General features: G+C 43.8%; 1 gene segment (V, D, J or C); it reads left to right on the top strand.

Moving 5' to 3' along the window:
• Positions 1–12,141, top strand: part of LOC138398895 (immunoglobulin heavy variable 3-23-like) — a 14,467-nt gene extending 2,326 nt beyond the window's left edge. Inside the window, 2 exon segments of the V gene segment in view lie at positions 880–941; positions 11,868–12,141. Coding sequence covers positions 880–941; positions 11,868–12,141 — 336 coding nt within the window.
• Positions 12,142–18,732: the final 6,591 nt, after the last annotated feature.

The raw sequence follows: 18,732 nt of genomic DNA on the forward strand, positions 1-18,732 counted from the left end.
ATGAGTACCTTCTCCCACTTAACCACACACAGTCAGCTAAACCAGAAAGCTAACACTCGTGCATTGGTACCACTGAATCGTCAGACTCATTCAAGTTCTGCTAATAGATCCAAAGTACCCTTTATAGCAAGACGCAGTGATAAGAATGCAGCACGATGTATATAGTCTGAGTCTAATGATAGGAAACTATCAAATAAACCCAAACTGAAAGACATTCTCCAAAGTAAATGGCCTGTAATTTTCAAAGGTAGTAAGGCCTCAAAATTCCAAGGTAAGACTAAAGAAAAATTTTAGGTAAAAGGAGAATAAAGAAACATGAGAACTAAACTCTAGACTAATTCCCTTTGCTATAAGTAATCTTGTTAATAAATATTCTTGGAAAGTAAAATAAAAAAAACAATACTAAAGGAGATATCAACGTTACAATTAAGAAGAGGCTTCTGGCAAAGGGAAGATACTATAGGAAGAAAAGCCCATTTGGAAATTTTTTAGAACATTGAAAATTTTAGTAAAATATTTGGTAGACTAATTTGAGATCCTTCAAGGAATGGAAAGCAAAAAGAGAGTTCTCTTATTACTATCAAAGGAGGGACAATTAGCAAATACTCCACTTAGAGAATGACCCACAGTTTGTTTATCCAACAACGTACCAAAGCAGACCTTTGCTGTTTCCAGTTCTGAGCAGGTTGAAACGAAGCATCTCCATGCAGATTTTTACATAGACACTATTTCAAATCAGTCTGGCAATTTCTTAAATGACATCTGTTAGGCTGCATTATTTGACTTGGCTTAGCTGTGTAAGAAATGATGAATCTGCCTTCCAAAGTCACTGCCCCGGTGACGAGTGTGAGTCCAGCTTCTCGGCGTGCTCAGCATCAGCTGGTGGTGCCAGGAATCCCCCCAGGCGTGTGGAGGCGGCATCCGGCATCCGGTGTGGGGAGGTGGGAGGGGAACACATTCTCACCTAAAGGGTGCGGTGCACACTTTCTGGGCATGGGCATGCTTGTAGATCTGACTCAGGAAGTACAAAGGCTTCATATGTAACCAAAGTGTTTGTACTCCTGGAATAATCTGAAATAAGAATAATAATAATAAACTAATAGCACAGAAATACAGAGAATGATAGTGGACTATTATGAATAATTATGCACCAGTGAATTGGATAACCTACAAGAAATCAACAGTGACTAGAGCCATACAATGATTCATGAAGACGTAGAATATCTGAACAGAACAATGAGTAAAGACATTAAGATTAATTAAATTTTCACGACAAAGAAACATCCAGGATCTGATAGCTTCATTGTTGAATGCCTCAAACTTTTAATGAGGAAATAACACCAATCCTTCATAAACTCTTGCAAATAATGAAGCCCAGGGAATACTTCCAAATTCTTTCTATGAAACCTGCATTACCCTGATACCAAAGCCAGTGAAGCACATCACAGTAAAATAAAATTATATGCCAATATTCTTGATAAACACAGATGAAAAAATTATCAGCAAAATACAAGCAAACTGAATTCCATAACACATTAGTAGTGTAAGTTAACATGATATGATGTGATTTATCCCTGGGATGCAAGGATGATTCAACATATGCAATTCAATAAGTGTGATGCATCACATTATCAGAATGTACCACAAAAACTATAGCATCATCTCATGAGATGCAGAAAAATAATTTAGCAAAATGAAGACACCAATCCCATTTATAATAGCTACAAAATATAAAACATTTAGGAATAAGTTTAGCCCAGGAGATCACAGACCTGCACAATGAAGTCTATAAAAATTTCATGAAGGAAAATAAAGAAAACATTCATGCGTGGAAAGACACCTATGTTCATAGACTGAAGGAACAGACAATGTGTCAATGTTCGTTCTGTTGAAAGTGCTCTGCATGTTCCACGCAATCTTTCTCAATATTTCAATGTAATTTTACATCTGAATAAAATGATACACATTCCTAGCAACAAATTAGCAGTAAAAGAAATGATGAGCAAAAAGAAAAAAGTCACACTACCTCCTTTCAAACTATACTACAGAGTGACAGGCATAAAACAGCATGGCACTGACGTAAAAGTGCATAAGTCAATCAACAGAACAGCATAGAGAGGCCAGAAATAACACCTAGAATTTACCCTCAATCGATTTTCATCAGTTTTGTGAAGGATACACAAAAGTGAAGGATGGCTTGTTTATAAATTCTGTTGGGAACCTTGAATATCCACATACAGAATAATAAATATCACCCACACAATATGTAAAAGTACACTGAAAATGGATTAAAGATAAGCATACGACCTGAAATGGTAAAACATCTTGAAGAAAATACTGGGGGGTGAGGGGAACTGCACAACCTTCCTCAGGGTAATGCATTTTTAGGTTTAACCCTCAAATCCAAGAAGACAAAACAAAATCATCCAATGGGATTGAATCAAACTAGAAACCTTCTGCAGAAGAGGGAAACAACAAAGTGAAGACAACCTACATATTGGGAGGAAATATTTGCCAGCCATAGATCTGATAAGGGGTTAATAGTCATAATATATAAATAAATGGGGAAACCCTACAGGAAAAACATAATCAATGTAAACATGAGCAAGAGATCTGAGTAGCTTAATGAGGGCGATGTGCACTGTCTAGGGGATGGACGTGTTTGAAACTCTGACTCGGGGAAGGGGCAAGGGAAATATACATAACCTAAACTTTTGTACCCCCACAATATGCTGAAATCATAATAAAAAATAAATAAAATAAAAATCCTATTTCAAAGATGAAAAAAAAAAAAAGACATCTGAGTAGGCATTTCCTAAAAGAAGAATTATGAGTGACCAACAGATATGTGAAGAAAATGTTCAATGTCAGTGTCTATTGGGGAAATGCAAATTCAAACCTCAATGAGTTATCACCTCACTCCTGTTAGAATGGTTATTATCAAATAAATGAAATATAACACTTGCTGGCTAGGATGTGGAGAAAAGAGGACTCCTGTACACTGCTGGTGGAAATGTAAGTTGGGACAGCCAATAGAGAACATGGTATGGAGGTCCCTTGCAAGGCTTTGCCCTAAAGGAAAATGTAAACGTATTAGTTTGCATATCAAAAGCGGCCTCCACTCAGGTGGGCGTCTCAATGATCAGTAGCAGCTGCTTTCCAAGGTGACACTGCAATCTGGGCCTATGGCTCTCACCTGTTTTGAAAGACAAAGCAGGTCTTGCCTAGAGCCATGGGATGCCTGAGCTGATCAACAAAGACGGGCTGCTGGAGATGAGAGCTGATCAAATAGATATGCTGAGAACTGATCAAACAGATATGCTGCTGCCCAAGCCGGGCCCAGACGGAACCATGTGGTTAAAGTAAATAGCATAAGAGACAGCTCATGCTTGACTTCCGAAATCTCTGTTCTAACAAAAATAACAAGAGCCATGATGTCTCTGTTTTTGCTAAAGTAATAGTCATATCATAAAACTCAGAAGTTTGCCCTAAGAAGGTTTTATAACTCATTGCTCACCTAGATAGAGTTAGTTTAAGGATCTGTAGTAGCCTTTTAGAACTTTGACCCTAAACTAAACTACATATCATTATGTAAATCCCATTGCCCTTGGCAACCGAGAACATGTATCTGCCCTATAAGTATCTGCCTAAAACTTCACTCTGGGTTGATTTCCACAGGAAGAGATGTAACCTTCCAGGCATCCTGCTTTATCTATCTTCATAACTCTTTACTTTATAAGCTATATCTTTGGCTTTGTGTATTATTTTTATTTCTGTTTCCTACTATTTTTTCACCCTTTGCAACGACCCCTGTCCTAGGAGCCCGAACTTTTGTGGTGAGAGTAGGTAACTCCCGGCAGAAAAAGAAAAACAAAATATTTATTTCAATTTCCAGTAATTTTATGTGATAAAATGGTCAGCCTCATAATTGTAGCGTTTATGCCCATCACGAATTCATGTCCATGTGGACGTGTGACAGAGTTCTAGTCACGGGGGCAGGAGAGAGTCTCTGTTGTGACCTTGCTGATCCTTCAGGGGAAATTTCAGAAAGGTGTCCTCTCCTCTTCCACCCTTGTCCTATCTGTGTGAGCCTGGAAACACTCTCACCACGTCCACTCAAGAGGGGACTGGAGGATGAGTGGACGTTTTCTGCATATCAGTGTGAAACGTTGAGACAAGAAGCTCCTTGGGTGCATGAACTTTTGAAATTGTCAAGCCCGGAGCCACTCACATCGCAGCTTCTTGTTTCATTGGGTTATGATTTTCCTTATTGTTTAGTTATTTTATGTTGCCTTTACTTTTTGCTAAAATAGCCAGATATGATGGTCTAGAGGCATTAAAATCAAAAGTACCTGATTTCCCAGTCAGGAGCCCCCACTGAGGTGAACAGTAGCATGTGGTTGATTGTGTGCTAGGACACGTGTCTGAAAGCTAAGTGTGGGCACAGAGCTATTTTGTCTGCATCAGCAAAAATGTTCTGTACATTCCTTAAATGAAATTCTCATTGAGTCACTTGAGACAATATTATTTGTTGATCAATCACACTTAAGTAATAAAACTGGAAGGTATTAAGCAGTGATTCATATTACTGAAGAAAGCTTTCCATTAGAATGTTGTGCTCAACTGGAGGTAAAATCAGCCCATGTGGCAGAAGTCATTGCCCTTCTTGGTGCTTGTCAATTAGCCAAAATCCAGGATTAAATGCATATGTTTTTACAGGAGTCCATGAACTTGGGATATTTTGCAAACAAAAGGCTTTCTCAAAAGTTCTGGAAGACGTATCAAAATTAACCAAAAGTTAAGGATCTTTGAGATAAACTTCTAAATCCTAGAGACCCAACAAAAGTAAACAGGAATCATGCAAAAAAAATAACATGGGAGTTAAACAAGTGTTGTAGGAGGTCATTACCCAGAACAAGCAGCCTAAACCTACTTTGTGATGCCGTCTAAGCTAGTGAGGTGTTACCGCTGCTCACATATCACACCACCCACTCATTGGAAATCTACTGAAAATGTTGATCTAATTAGCATTATGAAATTTAAATGTCACAGTTTTAAGCAATTCTTGAACTCCCTTCACCATTCTACCATGAGCACTTGCTTGCAGCATTGTGGTCCAGTCCCTCAAGGACACATCAGATGTTACCCTATGACTTGGTAACTGGACTGAACAAACATTTAGATTTTACCACAACTGCTAGCATTTTCCCTATCGCATGAAAGAGTAAACAATTCTGAAAGCAGTTGATGCATTTCAGCGTCCATTGACTACATCTTTTTTTTTTTTTTTTTTTTTGAGACAGAGTCTCACTCTGTTGCCCAGGCTAGAGTGAGTGCCGTGGCGTCAGCCTAGCTCACAGCAACCTCAAACTCCTGAGCTCAAGCGATCCTCCTGTCTCAGCCTCCCGAGTAGCTGGGACTACAGGCATGCGCCACCATGCCCGGCTAATTTTTTCTATATATATTTTTAGCTGTCCATATAATTTCTTTCTATTTTTAGTAGAGGTGGGGTCTCACTCTTGCTCAGGCTGGTCTCGAACTCCTGAGCTCAAAGGATCCGCCCACCTCGGCCTCCCAGAGTGCTAGGATTACAGGCGTGAGCCACCGCGCCCGGCCTTGACTACATCTTTTTAGCAGTCTCTCATCGTATTCAACCAGGACGTAGTGCGTGTTGGAGAAACATCAAGAAAATACTGGTCTTGAGCCATACTGGAACAAATATTATTAAGGACTTTAAGGGAAACACAGCAGTGCAATTCCAGGGAGGAAACCCTCAGGTTCATGTTTCACAATGACAGCATCAGTTCAGAATTCTAGACACTTGGAAGGCTACTGTGGTTGAGAATGTCAAACAGAGCATCCTTGTAGAACCTGCGAGCTTCTGGCATTTTGAAGCTCACAGGTGACCCAGGGCCTTCAGGATAAGCTGATGATCTTGGACATTGAAAAGGTTTCACCCATGACGTTGGAATAAGACCCTGTCTAACTCCTCCTCTTACTTATCCTCTGTAGTACTATGATTTGTCCACACTAGTGAAATGTCTTCCTTTTTCCTGCTGACCTCATTGTTTTCCAGCCATAATGGCCTTTGCCTGCTTTTCAAGAAAAATTTTAAATATATTTCCTAGTTATTGAGTGGAATAAGAAGTCAGGGTCTCTTAGCCGATGTCTCTCCGCTGACATCTGAAGGTCCATCCTTCGTCTTCCCTGTTTGCCCCACTCATGGGAATCCTAGGAAGGAATCACAGGTGCTTTCTCACCAGATGGCTGTCGGAGGCCCAGACCCCACCAGACCCTCCCTGCCCCCCCAGGAAACTGTTGTGAAAACCTGAGCCAGTCTCCCTTCTTGCCCTACGAAGCCACTTGGGACTGTCTTGAGAGGCCTGCCCTGCCCTGCAGACACCTCAGTAGTGGAGAGACTCACCCTTCCCGTGTTCACTCAGTGTGTGTGTGTGTGTGTGTGTGTGTGCATCTGTGCCTGCCTGTGTGTGCAGGTGTCTACCACCATCAGAGTCAACATCTACACTAAATGTCAGTGGGTCCCTCTGCCCTTGAATTCTGTGAGATATAATCGATGTTGTGAGCCTGGTGCTGGACACGGAGCTCCACGGGGTCTTCCTGCTCTTACTTAGGACGCTGACTCCATCTGCCCCTGATGTCCCTTAGACTTTTCAGAAAGATTGATAATTAATGTACATTTGGGGACGGGAGAAAGAGACTGGAACCCAACCTCTGCCTTTTGTGCACGTGAGAATATTTTCTCTCATTATCACAAACATATCCAACTCAGAGACTGCAGAGGGAAACACAGAATCGTGAATTCAGAGAAGTTCCCCAGAGGAAACCGTTTTCTGGAGAGGAAGCCACGACCCTGAGAGGAAACCAGCCCTTACCCTCCACCTGCACCTGCCCTGGCCTGACTCTGCTCCTGTGTCTTGGGCGCCCCCTGGTGGCCCCGCGCTGCCCCCGCAGGAGGTTTGTGTCTGGGCTCACACTGAAGTCCCCTCACTGTGTCTCTGGCACAGTAGTACAGGGCCGTGTCCTGAGCTCTCAGACTGTTCATTTGCAGAGACAGCGTGTTCTTGCTGTTGTCTCTGGAGATGGTGAATCGGCCCTTCACGGCGTCTGCGTAGTATGTGCTATCACCATTACCATTAATGTCTGCCACCCACTCCAGCCCCTTCCCTGGAGCCTGGCGGACCCAGCTCATTGCATAGTTGCTGAAGGTGAATCCGGAGGCTGCACAGGAGAGTCTCAGGGACCCCCCAGGCTGGACCAAGCCTCCCCCAGACTCCACCAGCTGCACCTCACACTGGACACCTGCAAACACAGACACAGCCTGGTCAGAAACTGCCACACACACCCCTGTTTCTCTCACTCACATCCCCTCCCTCACCCAGTATCTCCAGTTCTCCATGAATTACCTTGTAACAGAGCAACAAGGAAAACCCAGCGCAGCCCAGACTCCATGGTGAGTGTCTGTGTTCAGTCCTGATCACCGAATGGGGACACCTGGGAATGCCGAGGCTGGGGCTCCTGTCCCAGAGCTGCAGGGTGAGGGCTGGGCTGGTTTTCATCAGCAGAGGGAGGGCCCTATTTGCATGTCCCCTGCTATATAGCAAGCCTTGGGTGGAACACCTGAGGGAGGGCAAGACCAGAACAAAACTGGGTGACTGTACTGTGATTGATAGCTCGTGTTCATTTATTTAAGTTCCAGAAACATAGAAACCATGTGCTGTAGGTGTGAAGTTTCCATGTATTTTACAGATGTAAAAGTAAGCCTAGACACATACGGAAGTTGTGTGATATGTCCAGAAACACATATCTGGGAATGTCGGTGTCTGGGCCATGATCCCGTCCTTGGAACCCACTGCCGGCCAAACCTGGACATGCCTAGGGTGGATTCTAGAACCCCAATTCTTTAATAACAAGATAAAGCCAGTTTCTTGCCTCTCTGCTTTTTTTTTCCTGAAAAACATATAGAAAGCCTGGCACACAGGATTAATGCAGATAACTGAACCTAAAATCTCCCTTATTATCTATTTGTCCATTGCTCCTTCTCGACCAAATCATCTCTTAATTGTTCATATTAACTTTAATCAGGCATAGTTGATATGCAGTGGCCTTAACACAGCTGAAGTGAACAAGTGAAAGACGCTGACACACCGTCCCCTGTCTGCGATATGGAGGAAATCGATTTCCCTCAATGTTGACACTTCTCCTTCTAAAATTCCTCCTTCTTTCTCCTTCCCTCTCCCTCCCTTTAGCCAGGCACCTGCTAACATAGTTTATGTTACTTCAGTTTTCACTCTCTAGAATTTGTAACAGTGCAATCACGTAGCAAGTTCTTTTTGCCTATTTTACTCACAGCACACACTGTGGACGCGGCCACGCTGCAGTGAGCATGACACAGTCATTGCTGTCAATGATGTAGTGTCCTGATGCATCATTTGCAAAAAAGACTTGGTTTTTAAGCTACTCGTTAATGTTGGCATTCTTTCCAATTCCTTGCTATTATGGATAAAGCTTCTCTTCACCTGGGAGAAGGAGGCAGCTGAGAAAACAGCTCTTCTTCTTTTTACATCAACAACAGTAACAGCAACATCATCATCATTCACATCAACACACCTGCATGAGCCACACATTAGCACATTTTATTTAATATTTCAGGTAATGAAAGTTATATGACTAAGAACAAACCTGAAATCTGCAGAGAGACCAGTACTTGCAGAACTTTTATACCACTGGTGGGACTGCAAATGGATGCAACCTCTGTGGAAAAGAATTTGCAGATACCTCAAAGAGCTAAAAATGGAAATACCATTAGATCCACCAATAGCACTATTAGGCATCTACCCAAAAGAGCAAAAGACATTCTATAATAAAGACATCTGCACCCGAATGTTTATGGCAGCGGAATTCAGTATTGCAAGGATGTGGAAACAACCCAAGTGTCCGTCAATTCATGAGGGCATCGTTCAAATTTGGTATATGTATACAGGGGAATATTACTCAATTATAAGATACCTAGCACCTCTTCTATTTTCCTAGATTCAGCTTGAGCCCATTATCCACAGGGAGGTATCACAAGATCAGAGGAACAGCCTCCACATGTACTTGCCATGAAATTGGCACTAACTGATCAACACTATGGTGCTCACATGGTAGTAATATTTTCCAGGGATTAGGGGGTGAGGGGGGTAAACTCACAACTCATGGACAAGGTGAGCGTTGTATATCGCAAGGCCATGAGTGTAATCCTCGCTTGGGTGAGGCAAAGACATAAAATGTAGCCAAAACATTTCTACCATCATAGTATCCTGAAATAAAAAAAAAAAAAGAAAAGAAGAAGAACTGAAATATTCACACCATCCTTTCTGTCACTGAACATTGAAGGTGTCCAGAAGCCATGAGAGATCACATGGAGCTTCTAGAGAGGTCTGTACATTTTCACAGCAAGGACCACTTTGCATATGATCTGTGTATAGACACGGAAGAAAAGGCTTAAAGAATATAAAATGTGTGGCATGCGAATCTTTCCTCCCATTCTGTAGGCTGTAAGTTTGCTCTCCTGATAGTGTTCTTGCTGTGCAGAAGCTCTTTAATTTGATCAGGTCCCATTTACTTATTTTTGTTGTTGTTGTGATTGCCTTTGGGATCTGGAGGATGGACAGGCTTGAAGCTCTGACTCAGGTGGGAGGAAGGCAATTTATGTAGCCTAAAGATTTTTATGAAATAAAAAAAGATACGTGAAAAATTAAATAAAAAATAAAGAAAATTATACAATTTGCATAAAAGGAAATATACCTGGGTGGGTTTTTTTTGTACCATTACATTTAAACATTTTATTTTATTTTCATTGAAAAACAATGCATATATTTAACATGTGTTTTGATATATGTATACCTTGCATATTGATCAAATTAAGAAAATTATAATATTCCTCATCCAAAATATTTATCATTTTTATCGTTTCTTTTTCATTTCACAATATTATGGGGTACAAATTTTTTGGTTACATATAATGCCTTTGCCCCCCCCCGCCCCGAGACAGGACTGTAGGAGTGCCCTCCCCCCACACAGTGGGCTCAACATGCATTAGTTGTAAGTTCACCGCCCACATCTCCACCTGTCAGGCACCCATTGAGTATTACTACCATGTGAACACTGCACTGTTGATCAGTCAGCACAGATTTGATGGGGAGCACATGTGGTGCTTGTTTTTCCATTCTTGTGATACCTCACTTAGTAGAACAGACTCCAGCTCTATCCAGGATAATACAAGAGGTGCTAGATCACCATTGCATTTTGTGGCTGAGTAGAACTCCATGGTATACAGATGCCACATTTTATTACTCCAGTCGTATATTTTTGGGCACTTGTGTAAAATTTCATTTATTTTTGATTGACAATAATTATATATATTGAAGAGACGCAATAGGATGTCAATACTTGTGTACATTGTGGAATGATCAAATCAGCATAATTAGCATGTCCATCACTGCAAATATTTGTTATTTCGTTATAGTGAGAATATGTAAAATTCTGTGTTTCAGCTATTTTGAAATATACATTATTATTAACTTTATTAACTATGCTTATACTGTGCAATAGAACAGAGAGCAGTCTGTGAGTGACCCAATTAGAAATCCAAAATATACTAAAATAATATATGGTAAATATAAATATAATAAAATAATATATGGTAAATATAATGGGGTGTCGTCTGGGTTTTTGTCCTCTTCAACAAAAGCTGTAAGTATCTTAGAGCAGAAATTCACTCGTTGACAGTATTGCATATCCTTAATACTGAAGCACAGATTACTATTAAAGCTAGGAATCCCATAAAAAGTTTTCACAAAGTCTCCCTATACCATTATGGTTTTTGCCATATATAATATGGACAAGGAGGAACACCTCACCCTAAACACTGTAAGGATTTCCTTGCCTAAATCACCACGGTGAGAGCACACATTGTTCCAAAATATTCTACTGAGGGCTTGGATGCTCTGGCCCACTGAGTAGTAAGTTAAAATTAAATCATTTCATTATGACTTACTCGTAGGTATGACAAAACAGGACCCTATGTATCATCTCCTTAAAATAGTAAGTACAGGCTGATGTGAGTTAAAATAAACTCTTCAAAGGAGAAACCCATCATGCAAGAGCAGTTTAGAACAGAGGAGATTATCCCAACTGCGTCTGCTGTGGCCGTCCCCACTTGCTGTGTTTCACTGGGAGAGAATGAAGCATCTCACGGTAGGTGACTGCAAACGTCATCTCGTGGCTCCACACGCTGTCACCGCACACATCTTACTGAAATCGCTGACTCCTGGCAATCAGCAACTGGGAAACATTTTTCTCTTGTAGATTTAGTTGCTATGCTCTGATAGGGGCATATTTTAACAGGATCCCAGCCACAGATTAGAGAATTTATTGAAAGAAAAACCTATAAATATCAGGAAATATAAAATAATCACGAATTATTTGAAACACATACTGTTGCCTTTAGCAAATAAACTAAGAAAATATGCATGTTGCTAACTGTAGATATGAACATTCAAAGCTGCGATATTGTGAAGAGAGGATTCCGCGCTGATTTGAGTTGTCCCTGCACGGATCACACTTTCCCACAATACACACATGCGGCCACACCCATCCACGCCATCCGTTCCTGCCGTGCGTCAGCTGTGCTGCTTCTGCACACACATGATCTCATCTAACAGGTCCGGGGTCGTGGCCGCTCCACAGTGTGGCTCTCTGCTCCTCTGCTCCAAATGTCATGATGTCGCATTCATAAAGCAACCTCTTTCAAGGCCTCAGGGGAGCCCCCTCAACTGATTTCCGTGCTCCTCACTTTGTTGCAGAATCGCCCAACATCAGATCCTTTCATCAGATGCCATTTCTCTAGGACAGACCCTGGTGCCCCTGCCCAAGCCCTTGCAGACTCAGCCAACAGAGTCTCCACGTCCTGTCTTCCCCAGCAGGACACCTGCCTTCTTTGCCATAATGTCCATATTCCTCACCCTCATGCTGAGTGACCCTTCACCTGTGGCCACCTCAGGGGCAGCCACCGCATCCTGCACCATGATATGTGCTCACCAACTCCTGAGCTTTGCAGCTCTCTTGGGCTTTACATAAATCAAGTGTGTTTTAGTGCTGTAGGAATTTTGAATTAAAATGCTATAAACAACAAAAATCAACAAAGTTACTCTAAAGGAGCAGTGGTCACACCTGTCCTGATGGCCCTGTCCCTTCTTCCACACTCCCTGATGTGCCCTGTGGTGTTAGCACCTTCCTGTCTGACCCTGTAGCTATTTCATAGGCAGGGACTGTACAAGGTGGCAAAGCCTGTCACATAGTTAGCTGTTTCCTACTTGCAATGAGGACACATCTGTGTCTAAAGGTACACATGGAACTAACTCAGAATGGAAATTTCTTCATAAGATGGATGTTGTGCATCATTTTCCACAAATATCTCCCATGATGAAGACTAATGTATGGAAGAAATCTTTTGTGAATCCCATGTGGGTTAGACACAAATCCTTGTTCAATACACGACACTTCTTTCTCCTTGATAGTGATGGGTATGACAATAAAAACAAGGAATGATTTTGCTCTCCACAGGAAGGAGGAGAACATAGGAGAGGGCAGTCAGGAGGAGCAGAGGGGGGAGGATGAGGAGGCTCTTGGATAAAGGGCCATCTCGGGCAGGCACAACACAGCAGCAGGGACTGGACTGCAGGGTGGGGTGTGATCATGTGGAGCCAAAGGACACCACTCACAAGGACCTGGATGTCACCCAGACTGCTCAGCACACTGAGGTTTCCATCTGCAGGTCTCTCCAATGCCACAGGTGTTGAAGGTGACTCTGTGAGAGTCTCAGTGGACACATCCCACTTTGACCAATCAATCTTGTTCTCACAGCTACTAATGGCTGCTTGCATTTCCAATGTGAGTCCATGCCCAGGTGACAGCAGGAGGGTCCCAGCAATGGTGGGTGACACAGCCCCATCAATCTCTCCCAGATGCCTCAGGAGCCACAGCCAGAGCCACATCTGAGCTCCAGGTAAAGGGTCTGAGCCCGAGGATTTAGACACAGAGACCACACCCTCCATTTTGTGTGGGACAAAGGAAAAGAGGAAGATGTGAAAACAGAACCAAGGGAGAAACAAAACAGACTTCCAAAAAAAAAAATTTTACTAAATCATTTCTGCATCTGAAATGTACAGTTTTAAATGAGGAGAGAATAACTTGACAGTGTTAGGTTTTATGAGACACTGACCCTGCCCAGGTCCCTACATGTCCCAACCTGAATCCCAAAGACTGTCCCACTCAGGGAGTCCCACTGAGGTCTGTGCGCTGAGTCTGGTTGGAAAATGCTCAGCAGGTTCCCCTGGGCTTCCTTCCTCAGGACTCTGACCCCTGTGGTAACAGCAGTGTCATTTCTGCCCACGTGACTGATGTTCCACCATGTGTCCAGGTGAGAGTGTGTTCATTTAGCACAAGAAGACGTTTCTAATTCAGACACTACAGTGACGAGCGCATAGCCAGGAAAGAATATAGGTCCCTGGTTGAAATTTCTAAAGAAGAGGCCCCAAACTCTGACAGGAAACAATCATTGTCCCCTGTCTTGACTCTGCTCCTTGTGTCCCGCGCGCCCCCTGGTGGCTCATGCGAACACCCGCAGGAGGTTTGTGTCTGGGCTCACACTGAAGTCACCTCACTGTGTCACTGGCACAGTAGTACAGGGCCCTGTCCTCGGCTCTCAGACTGTTCATTTGCAGAGACAGCGTGTTCTTGCTGTTGTCTCTGGAGACGGTGAATCTGCCCTTCACGGCATCTGCATAGTATTGCTTACTTCCATCATTCCATATATTTGCCACCCACTCCAGCCCCTTCCCTGGAGCCTGGCGGACCCAGTTCATCCAGTAGCTACTGAAGGTGAATCCGGAGGCTGCACAGGAGAGTCTCAGGGACCCCCCAGGCTGGACCAAGCCTCCCCCAGACTCCACCAGCTGCACCTCACACTGGACACCTGCAAACACAGACACAGACACATCCTGGTCACAAACTGCCACACACACCCCTGTTTCTCTCACTCACATCCCCTCCCACACGCAATATCTCTAGGTCTCCATGAATTACCTTGTAACAGAGCAACAAGGAAAACCCAGCGCAGCCCAGACTCCATGGTGAGTGTCTGTGTTCAGTCCTGATCACCGAATGGGGACACCTGGGAATGCCGGGGCTGGGGCTCCTGTCCCAGAGCTGCAGGGTGAGGGCTGGGCTGGTTTTCATCAGGAGAGGGAGTGCCCTATTTGCATGTCCACTGCTATATAGCAAGCTGTGACTGGGACAGCTGAGTGAGAGAAGGGTCCAGATCACAAATGAGTGTCTGGGGGAAGATGTTTTTATGCACTAGACTCTGATGGAGGCCCAGTTTTGAACACTGGAAATGAAAATGAAACTCAATCACAGTAGGAATGTTTCAGTGAAAGTTCAGGTAATGATCAAAAAGTAATTAAGTTTATGCGAAGGAAAGTTTGTTATTGAATATGCTCATCATGTGCTGTGACCCATGTCTGTAAACCCATCACTTTGGGAGGTCACAGTAGGAGGGTCATTTGAGGCCGAGAGTTTGAGGACAGCCTGGCTGGCATCCCAGTGAGACAATGTTTTATACATATATGTATCTCACCCGGCCACTGTGGGTGCACCTGTAGTCCCAGATACTTCAGTGGCTGAGGCTGTGGGATCACTTGTGCCCATTACTTTGAGGTTTCTGTGAGCTCTGACGATGACACTGTTCTGTAGCGTAGATAGATAACATGACCGTCTTTCCAAAAGAACAAAGAAAAAGAAGAAACAGAAAAAAAGAAAAGAAAATATTTATGTCAGTTTCCAGTAATTTTATGTGATAAAATGATCAGCCTCATCATTGTAGCATTTATGCCCATCAGGAACTCAAGTGTATGTGGGCGTGTGACAGAGTTCTAGTCATGGAGGCAGGAGAGAGTCTCTGTTGTGACCTTGCTGATCCTTCAGGGGAAATTTCAGAAAGGTGTCCTCTCCTCTTCCACCCTTGTCCTATCTGTGTGACCCTGAAAACACTCCCACCACGTCCACATAAGAGGGGACTGGGGGATAAAGGGGACGTTTTCTGCATATCAGTGTGAAACGTTGAGACAAGAAGCTCCTTCTGTGGATGAACTTTTGAAATTGGCAAAGATGGAGCCACTCACATCTGGCTTCTTGTTACATTAGGTTATGCTTTACCTCATTTAGTTATTTCATGTTGCCATTACTTTTTGGTAAAATAGCCAGATATGATGGTCTAGAGGCATTAAAATCAAAAGTACCTGATTTCCTAGTCAGGAGCCCCCGCTGAGGTGAACAGTGGCGTGTGGTTCATTGTGTGCTAGGACACGTGGCTGAAAGCTAGGTGTGCGCACAGAGCTATTTTGTCTGCATCAGCGAAAAGTTCTGTATATTCCTTGAATGAGATTCTCACTGAGACACTTGAGACAATATTATTTGTTGATCAATCACACTTCAGTAATCAAACTGGAAGTTATTAAGCAGTGATTCATGTTACGGAAGAAAACTTTCCTTTGGAAATGTCGTGCCCAACTGGAGGTAAAATCAGCCCGTGTGGCAGAAGTCATTGCCCTACTTAGTGCTTGCCAATTAGCCAAAATCTGGAATTAAATGCGTATGTTTTTAGAGTAGTACATGAACTTGGGATATTTTGCAAACAAAACGGTTTCTCAAAGGTTCTGGAAAACCTATCAAAATGAACAAAAAGCTAAGGAACTTGTAGATAGACTTCTAAATCCTAGAGATCCAGCTAAAGTAAACCGGAATCAAGAAGAAAAAAAAAAAATAGCATGGGGGTTAAACAAGTGTTCTAGGAGGTCATTGCCAAGAACAAGCAGCCTAAACCTAGTTTGTGATGCTGTCCAGGCTTGTGAGGCATCACCACTGCTCAGGTAACACACCGTCCACTCATGGGAAATATTTTCAAAATGTGGAAAATGTTGATCTAATTAGCATTATGAAATTTGAATGTCACAGTTTTAAGCAGATCTTCAACTCCTTCACCAGTGTACCATGAGCATTTGCTTACAGCATTGTGGTCCAGTCCCTCAGGGACACATCAGTTGGTACCCTATCACTTGGTAGCAACTGAAGAAACATTTAGATTTTACCCCAACTACTAGCATTTTCCCTATTGCATGTAAGAGTAAATAATTTTAAAAACAATTCATGCATTATAGATACTCCTATCACCACAGATTCAGGCTCTTTTTACTATGTCTTTTTAGCAGTCTCTCATCATGTTCAATCAGCACAGAGTGTGTGTTGGAGAAACATCAGGAAAATACTGGTCTTGAGCCATACTGGAACAAATATTATTAAGGACTTCAAGGGAAACCCAGCAGTGCAATTCCAGGGAGGAAACCCTCGGGTTCATGTTTCACAACGACAGCATCAGTTCAGAATTCTAGACATTTGGAAGGCTGCTGTGATAGAGAATGTCAAACTGAGCATCCTAGTAGAACCTGCAAAGCTTCTGGTATTTTGAAGCCCACAGTTGACCCAGAGCCTTCAGGATAAGCTGATGAGCTTGGACAGTGAAAAGCTTCCCCCCATGACATTGGACCAAGACCCTGTGTAACTCCTCCTCCTGCTCATCCTCATTACTACTATGATGTGTTCATACTAAAGAAATGTCATCTATTTTTCAGCAGACTTCATTGTTTTCCAAACATAATGGCCTTTGCCTGCTTTTCAAAACAAATTTTTTTAAAATATTTAATAGTTGTTGAGTGGAATAAGAAGTCACATTCTCATAGCTGGTGTCTGTCCACTGACATCTGAAGGCCCATCCTTCCTCTTCCCTGTTTGCCCCACTCATGGGAATCCTAGGAAGGAATCACAGGTGCTTTCTCACCAGATGGCTGTTACAGGCCCAGACCTCACCAGACCCTCCCTGCCCCCCCAAGGGAACTGTTGTGAAAACCTGAGCCAGTCTCCCTTCCTGCCCTAAAAAGCCACTTGGGACTGTCTTGAGAGGCCTGCCCTGCTCCGCAGACACCTCAGTAGTGGAGAGACTCACCCTTCCCGTGTTCACTCAGTGTGTGTGTGTGTGTGTGTGTGTGTGTGCATCTGTGCCTGCCTGTGTGTGCAGGTGTCTAACACCATCAGAGTCAACATCGACACTAAATATCGGTGGGTCCCTCTGCCCTTGAATTCTGTGAGATATAATCGATGTTGTGAGCCTCGTGCTGGGACACGGAGCTCCACAGGGACTTCCTGCTCTTGCTTAGGACGCTGACTCCGTCTGCCCCTGACGTCCACTAGGCACTTTGTCCTGCTTGCTGTCTAGAAGGAACGTTTATTTCTGTGTGCTGTGCTGCATTGTGTTGTCCAAGAAAAAAATGTTTTGTTGATTTTCGGGCTTGTGGAGAAGTGTTGATAATTAATGTCCATTTGGGGAGAGGAGAAAGTGCCTGGAAGGCACTGTCTGCCTTTTGAGCAGGTGACAATATTTTCTCTCCTTACCACAAACATATCTAACTCAGAGACTGCAGAGGGTAACACAGAATCGTGAATTCAGAGAAGTTCCCCAGAGGAAACCACGACCCTGAGAGGAAGCCACGACCCTGAGAGGAAACCAGCCCTTACCCTCCACCTGCACCTGCCCTGGGCTGACTCTGCTCCTTGTGTCTTGGGCGCCCCCTGGTCGCCCCGCGATACCCCCGCAGGAGGTTTGTGTCTGGGCTCACACTGATGTCCCCTCACTGTGTCACTGGCACAGTAGTACAGGGCTGTGTCCTCGGCTCTCAGACTGTTCATTTGCAGAGAGACAGTGCTTTTGGAATCATCCCGTGAGATGGTGAATCTGCCTTTCACAGACGCAGCGTATTCTGTCGTGTAACTATTAGCTTTGTTTCTAACTAGAGCAACCCACTCCAGTCCCTTCCCTGGAGCCTGGCGGAGCCAGTGCATGTAGTAGCTGCTGAAGGTGAATCCGGAGGCTGCACAGGAGAGTCTCAGGGACCCCCCAGGCTGGACCAAGCCTCCCCCAGACTCCACCAGCTGCACCTCACACTGGACACCTGCAAACACAGACACAGCCTGGTCAGAAACTGCCACACACACCCCCGTTTCTCTCACTCACGTGCACTTACACACCCAATATCTCTAGTTCTCCATGAATTACCTTGTAACAGAGCCACAAGGAAAACCCAGGTGAGCCCAGACTCCATGGTGAGTGTCTGTGTTCAGTCCTGATCACTGAATGGGGACACCTGGGAATGCCGGGGCTGGGGCTCCTGTCCCAGAGCTGCAGGGTGAGGGCTGGGCTGGTTTTCATCAGCAGAGGGAGGGCACTATTTGCATGTCCCCTGCTATATAGCAAGCCCTGAGTGGGGACATCTGCGGAGAAGGCAGGGCCCAGGGAAGAGGTGAGCATCCTGGAGGAGTTCATAGGTCATGATATTTCACAGATGAAACTACAAAGAGAAGGATGGTGCAGTTTTGCAATGTGTGCAAGAGGAAGCACATGTATAGTGAGAGCTACCTGCAGTATCTGTACCTGAGCTCCCCGACACTAGATCCACTGCTCGTATGAACCAACCCCAGCACGAGTGTGGACATGCATAATGGGGTCTCCAGTATCCCCTTTCACTAATGAGAACATAATGGGATTTTGCTGCATTCTAG

The sequence above is a fragment of the Eulemur rufifrons genome, chromosome 2 (assembly GCF_041146395.1).
Source record: "Eulemur rufifrons isolate Redbay chromosome 2, OSU_ERuf_1, whole genome shotgun sequence".
Lineage (NCBI taxonomy): Eukaryota > Metazoa > Chordata > Mammalia > Primates > Lemuridae > Eulemur > Eulemur rufifrons.